This window comes from Medicago truncatula, chromosome 3, assembly GCF_003473485.1.
Source record: "Medicago truncatula cultivar Jemalong A17 chromosome 3, MtrunA17r5.0-ANR, whole genome shotgun sequence".
NCBI lineage: Eukaryota > Viridiplantae > Streptophyta > Magnoliopsida > Fabales > Fabaceae > Medicago > Medicago truncatula.
This window is the reverse complement of record NC_053044.1, coordinates 48,730,692-48,738,213: the sequence shown is the minus strand read 5'-3', so window position 1 is coordinate 48,738,213 and position 7,522 is coordinate 48,730,692. Positions and strand designations below refer to the sequence as shown.

Sequence of the window (7,522 nt, the reverse complement as noted above, 5' to 3'; positions counted from 1 at the left end):
ATAATAGTAAATATAGCGTTTTTTTCCCTTTCTTTTCCGTATACAATACTACTATCTGTTTACTACGACAAGGATAAAAAAAAAAGTTATAATGATATATCTTCTGCCGTGCTAAAATCATGTAATGGGAACACTTATTCTGAACATGCCGTGTTTGTCTCCTAACTTAACGTTTGACCTCAAGATTGTACATAATAAATAAATGTCACCGTTTCGATAATGCCTAGATTCATGTCCAAATTTCTCTAGGCATACCAAAATCCTCCAATTGGCTAAGGCAATAAAATAGCAAGCAAATCTTAAAAGCAAAAAGAAATGCCATTATCCAGATACTGGAAATGGATTATGGACTTCATGCAATCCCTCTTTCAAACTTTTCCTCCTTCTTCCCCTCCTTCTCCACCAGTGGAACTGTGCAATGACATTCTCTTTGAAATCTTTCTACGCCTCCCTCCCGAAGTGCTCCCTCGTCTCAGCATCCTTAACAAACAATCTAATGAAATGATTAAAAGCCCCGTTTCAAACAACCTATTGGGCACAAAAACTAAGACTCCCTCGCCTTTGTGCTATGGTGTATTACCAACGTAAGTTGACAAACCGAATAGGTTTTACCTTGATCAACAAGGAACATGATCATAGATTGGACAAGAATGAGTTCCATAAGTATACACAGGTTCCCAAGATTAATTTCCATTCTAGTTACAACACTAGGCTCCACCAAAGGACCAAATCCATGCTTAAATACTACGAGATGGGGCAAAATGGCAATGGCTAATGCCACACTCGACAGGCCAACATCACGGCAGCTTGAAACATGTATGGAATCTCTACCTTTTGGTTGCAAAAAAAAATATATACAGGCAAAACTTGGATAAAATAGGAGTGAAAATGTTGTTCAGAATGGAGCAAGAATGATGAGAAAGAAAGGTAGAAAATTCATTGCTTAGGTCGATAATTGTAATCTATAATTCATAAGTTTAATTCAAAAGTATATACAATTTAGCATTTTGATTAAACTGCCAAACACTAGATGATTGATTGACAAATCAATAAAATCCACCAAGCATTATCTAATGGAATAAAAGAAAATAGCAATCAGAACCTTTGGCCCCAACTCAAGCTGAAGATGGAAACACTAATTTGCATGGAAATAAAAATTACACGAACAAGAAATATCAATTTCAAGTGCAAAATGAAAGTAGTTGGAATTTGAAAGCAAGAACATGGCAAGACCCTTGGTAAGCTGACAATATATCAGTGCTATTATAACAACTTTCCCACATTTTAAAACTGATACATGAACCCTTCAGTCAAACAAGCTCTAAGTTATTAACCACATGCACTGAGCTTTTCATCATCAATGCTGAAAAGTAAATTAAATATTCGGACACCACGTCTCGACAAAATATAAAAAGAATCCAAAATTTGCTAAATATTAACGACAAATTTAAGACTGTTTGTTAATTAAGAAAGCACATCAAGGCCGTTGATCTTCATTGCATACTCTGAAACCGTTTCATGATAAGCATGCTCATCTCCACGTAACGCTGTGCACAGTGTGTTAGGCAATTAGTCTCACCGGAACTGAACTTATTCCCCGGCGTGCCTGTGATGCATTTGTCCCAGCATTGACTAGTCATCTTTGCCACCATTTCATTAATCATGGCTCTTTGTTGTTCTTCCTGCATTTGGAGGGCAAAATTAGGGTTGTTATATTACATTATTGGGGAACAACAGGAAAAGTTAATTTAGATTGAAATATTGAAAGAAAAAAATGCCTAAAACAGAAGGCAGAGCTCAAGACTAAATATAAGTGGTCTATATCAGAATACCATTTTGAGCCCCTAAGCCATAATAATGATAACTGGCAGTGGTCAAACAATGAAACTTAAACATCATGTTTGTTGTGAATCCCCGATCGCCTAGATCGAACCACACCAATACAAAGAATGATGTGTGGAGCGACGGAGAGCGGTAACCACCAAACAAAGTGTTTGTGCAAGCAATAATCAACAAAACACCACCTAGATCTAATCTAGGAAACTAGTGAGAAACACAATACACAATCACAAGATAAACAAGGAGAGGGAAGAAGAAAACAAAAGCACCAAGAGATTGTTCACTCAGTTCGGTCCAAACTTGACCTACTCTGGAGGAGAGATTGTACTCTCCAATCCACTATCAAATGAGTTCTTACAAAAAAAGGGATACAAAAGGTTACAAGAAATTAGCTTGACAAGTTCACTATGAACAAACCCTAATTTCTACCCTTTTCCCAATCTCACCAAGACACTCAATGATTCTCTCTTTGCAAGGTGTTTCCCATGTTTTCAACCCAAGAGATACTCTAATCAAAGAACCCTAAACCCTAGAGTTGCTCCCTTTGATTCCCCAAGTCTCTCTCTCTCTTCCAACTCTCTCTTCAAATCTGCACAAGAACACTTTATACTAGCCTTCCTCTGTTGAAATCGTGTCACGATTTTCCCAATCGTGTCACGATCTGCGTACCACCCAAGAAACGACCAGTCCTTATCAAGGATACTTAACGAGCAAGTTTCACGATCGTGTCACGATTTTCCCAAATCGTGTCACGAATTTGCACCCTGCAACCTAGCTCACGGCACCCCGAAATCGTGTCACGATTTCCCTGTTCTTCCAGACCACAAATTTGAAGACAATCTCAACAATGTTCTTCACATTAGAGCTACAGGTTTTCATACTAATAGAGCTACAGTTTTTCATACTAAAATGGCCAGAAAAAGTACCAGACGTCAACCTCATTAAATGGATAGCAAAATTTAAAACTAAAGTAAAGTTGTTGTAGCTCATACAACACTAATATCATTGTAAGGCATACATGCAACACATAAAATCAAATAAAAAACAGAACAGATGAAAGGTGTAGCTCATAAATCAAAACTCTTCGGCTATCTTCAGAATTCAGATAGGTGAAGTCTCAAGGTTTTCAACAGATAAATGCCCAACAGTGGAAGCAGAACAAATATTATCTTCCCTCTATGTTTGGTTACCATTCCATAATTACAGCTATTATTAGATCAGTTAGAATGATAATATCTGCTGTCGTACTATTTTTTTTTTCTTTTTCATAAGATAAAGGGGGTCTTCTTTTTAGAATCTACTAAGTCTAATCATCGGTAAATGTAGTCATACAAGATTCACAAAAAGAAATAGTTAATCACCAGCAGCTGAAGTGAACCGAATCACTTTAACATTCTTAGGGTGTGTCTGTGAGTTGGATTATAGAGGGGAAGCTTTGGAGGGCCAAGTCTACATCTTAATATGTACTATTTGATATTTAATTTTTTTCTTTAAGAACAACATATGATACATGATCATATAATATCATATTGTTCTTTTAATTTTTGTTTTTTTAATATCAAATACACATCCTTAGCCGTCCCCTTCGAAAACCAACTAGCAAACACACCCTTAGCACTTGCATAAGTGAAAAACATGAAGCATATTTCCAATGATTAACATAACACTGATAGTATGTGTTATTTTGAAATTAGCATGACAAATCGTATATGTTTGAAACCTATAGTAACATACATAATCAACCTTTGCCACCATAAAATTGATTTGATAGCATCAGCATGAAAAATCAAATCTAGAAAACAAGGTGAACATGAAATATTGTATTAATCAAAGTGCAATAAAAATAAAGAATACATTATACAGACTTATTTACTGAATTGATGAACATGTAAAACTAAGAAAAACAGTAAAAATGTAATCGAATTGAAAAGGGAGTATCTATTAATCATAAGAAGGAGAAGAAATTGAACTTACAGAGTAAAACCTCTGCATTTCAGCAGAATTGAGGTCGGAAAGATCCATTGAGAACGAGCGATTGAGGAGAGAAAGGAATTCTAGTGATAAATCTCGCAAAAACCCTAATGAATGAAACACAATGACTATAGAAATAGAAAACCCTAAACTTAAGGAAAAAGAAGAAAAAAGAAAAAAGATGGCTTGTTCAGCGGGTCTCAGTTATTAATGGGCCGATTGCTTGGATGTTAAACATGGCCCAAATCATCGCCTAGCTTGAAAAACATTTTTTTTTAAAATAAAACATGTTTTTTTATCCCACTTAATCGCTTCTCACACTCTACAACATCTCGATTTTTTTTTTTTTTTAGAAGCACAACATCTTGAATTATATAATCTGAAAGCTCTACAAATACGTCCGACACCTTATAATATTTTCAATTATATAATTTGAACCATATATGAATGGTGGGAGAAGACTCCGTCATTTTTTACTTTACACTTTAGATTAAAAAAAAAATTGAAGGAACTTTGGATAATTTAGAAGGTCAAATTCTAACAAAATTGAAATAAAATAAAATAGCTTTCAAACAATTGAATCTTCTATGATTTTAAAAAACTCAAAATTTAAATTTTCTAAAACGTATTTTTATTGTGGCATATATATACTTTTGTTTTATGAATTTTGACTTTTCTTTTTTATAGAAGAGTTAGTTAAGTTCGAATAGTGGTTTAGTCATGGTTGTCCTATCATGGCTAAATTTTATAAGTTGGAAAATAAGATTCAAATTGTTCATGACAGTTGTGTTTTATGAAATTCCATATAAATAAAAACTTGAATTTGTGAGAATTAATTTCTTTTTTTGACAAATTCAAATTTGAGTTTCTGGAATTTCGAAATTCTTTTTTAAACGAAGGTTTTGCCAAAAGTCAAACAGTCAAATGTGGCTAAGTTTTAAAAATTGAAAAAAAGAAAAAGTCATACCGGACAATTTATTTTTTACAAAACATTGTGGGAATATGTGTGAGAATAAATGGGTATTTATTTTTGGACAGGCTTCTAAGAAGAAGAAGAAAAAATCTTAACTTTGCAATTTTTAGGAAAAAGTAATTGTTAATTTGAAGTTTGATCGAAAGATAAGAAAAATTTGACTATGAATTATTGAAAAAATGTATCAGTAAGCTGTTTATCGGTGTTTTTGGCAAATAATAGGATTAGTTTTGATTATTACAAGAACGATCAACCTAGAAATCGTAGGATATGTTGTGCAATCTTTTTCCAGAAAATATATATATGTTCATCATATTCATAGGTTGCTTTATGATTATGAACAAGATGAAGAAAAATGATTATTCAAACAAAAAAAATGAAGAAAACTGTTTTTTGTACAAAGATAATAGTCTTTCCACATAAATCAATGTAAAAAATGCAAGTAAAAGACTTAAAAGTTTAAACGCAAAAAACTTAAATAAAAGTAAATTGCATTGCATTAAAGTAGATGTGGTTCGACAAATCAGATTACATACATTTTGTGACTTTTCTCAGGACACTGCTATTTTGAGTGCTAGAATTATATAAGTGATTTGTGACCCTTTTTTCTTATGAAAAACTACTATATATACATAGAAGAAATAATTGCAAAACTAAATTGCTAAGAACTACGTTTCTACGGACCCAGGAATTTTAAGTAGTGTAGGCCATATAAATATAAGTAAATAATTATTTAACCATCCATCTTCCATATAATTTTGCATCCAATTCTCGTAAATACTCATAATAAAGAAAACTATTTCATTAGTTGCAGTTGCCATGTTTTCTGGTGGAATGAGGCATGCAATTTGGGAATTGAGATATACACTATTTGGTTTTTAGTTTATTGTAAAATTACATGGTTCATCTCTTAATTTAATTTTAGGTAACACTTTCGTCCTTCATCTTTTTTTCGTCCCAATTTAGTCCTTTTTGTTATAAAATGATAACACCTTATCGGTTTTTATGAGATTTTTCAATATAATCTGATTTTTCAGGTTTGTATGATGAAGATTTGAATTTGTTTATGAGTTTGATAAATTGTTTTGTAGTATTTGATTTTTGGCTTAAATATGCTTTTCATCCCTGTAATTATAGGCCGTTTGATTTTTCATCCCTGAACTTACTAATCCTTCCATTTTGCCCCTGTAATTACTAATCATTTGAAAGTTCGTCCCTCTTCCCGGATAATCACTGCCACGTCATCAAATTAGCAAAATGACATGGGAATGGACAAAAATACCCCTGGCTTATTTTTAAAAATTTAAAAATCTGAAAAAAAAATTAAAAAATATAATTTTTTGAAATATGAAAAAAATATAAAATTATATAATTTTTTAAAATCTGAATATATAATTTCGAAAATTATTAAAAAATCTGATTTTTTTAAAAATCATAATAATAATTTCGAAAAAATTTACAATTATATAATTTTAAAAAATATATTTTTTGAAATATGAAAAAAAATGGAAAATTATATATTTTTTTTAAAATCAGAATATATAATTTCGAAAATTATTAAAAAATCTGATTTTTTTAAAAAATCAGAATATTAATTTCGAAAAAATCTGATTATATATTTTTTAAAATTATGTGAAAAATTATTTCATTTTTTTTCGAAAAAGTTATTTTCAAAATATTTTTAGAATTTTTTTATTTTTTAAAATTATTTTCAGATTTTTTAATTTATAAAAACAATTTTCAGAATTTTAAAAATAAGCCAGGGGTATTTTTGTCAATTCCCATGCCATTTTGCTAATTTGATGACGTGGCAGTGATTATCCGGGAAGAGGGACGAACTTTCAAATGATTAGTAATTACAGGGGCAAAATGGAAGGATTAGTAAATTCAGGGATGAAAAATCAAACGGCCTATAATTACAGGGATGAAAAGCATATTTTCCCTTGATTTTTTTTCATAAAAAAGGACAATTATGTTGATATTTTATAACATAAAGGACTAAATCGGAACTAAATTGTTACCTAAAATTAAGTTAAGAAACAAATTTTGTCTAATTTTATTGTAGTTTATTAAATGTAAGTTTTTTATCATTCATCAATGGAGTAGTATATATAGGTAAAAAAATGTTGAAAAAGTAGTGAGGGCCTTGGCCCTCAAATGGGTTTGACGTGGGTCCGTCCCTGCCTTCCATGTGTCTGGACACTTGAAACCAACTTCTTTACTAAATTAATTGTCTGTCGAATTGTGGTTTCTACATAATGCTCTCGGTATATGTCGAACTCATCAACTCCAATCATGGACTTAGTGAATTTTGCAACTTTGAACATTATTTTTCTTGTGGATTATACACAAGATAAAATACAGTCCAACATAAGCAAAAAAGATATTTGATTCATATCAAGATTTAAATTTGTTTTGATTATCTTAATAAACGCATTCAATATTAAATAATTATATTATTTTCATAATTTCAAAAACTATATTATTCTCATTATTTCTTCTTGTATTATACATTTCGAAACAATGAAATTTTGAAACATGTTGATTATTTTTCTTTATTTTTGACAATTGTAGATTATTTTTCTTATTAACACAAGTCTATTTCAAATAGTACGTTTTTATATTCTTTAGTATATGGGAGTTAAGAACAATAATTTTCACAGTATTCTTTAAAGTCACATTCATTGACCAAGTTTCTTATGCACTAAGCATAAATTGCCTTTTCTGATTAGGTAAAGA

At 31.1% G+C, this 7,522-nt stretch overlaps 1 protein-coding gene across 1 annotated transcript; it reads right to left on the bottom strand.

The window, feature by feature from the left end:
* Positions 1 to 1,179: 1,179 nt before the first annotated feature.
* On the bottom strand, positions 1,180 to 3,967 carry LOC11435056 (mitochondrial import inner membrane translocase subunit TIM8). The gene is made up of 2 exons (XM_003602721.4): positions 3,814 to 3,967; positions 1,180 to 1,682 (listed from the first exon to the last, which is right to left on the bottom strand). Exons 1-2 carry the CDS (start codon positions 3,859 to 3,861, stop codon positions 1,494 to 1,496), a joined length of 237 nt encoding a protein of 78 aa, XP_003602769.1. The 5' UTR covers positions 3,862 to 3,967; the 3' UTR covers positions 1,180 to 1,493.
* Positions 3,968 to 7,522: the final 3,555 nt, after the last annotated feature.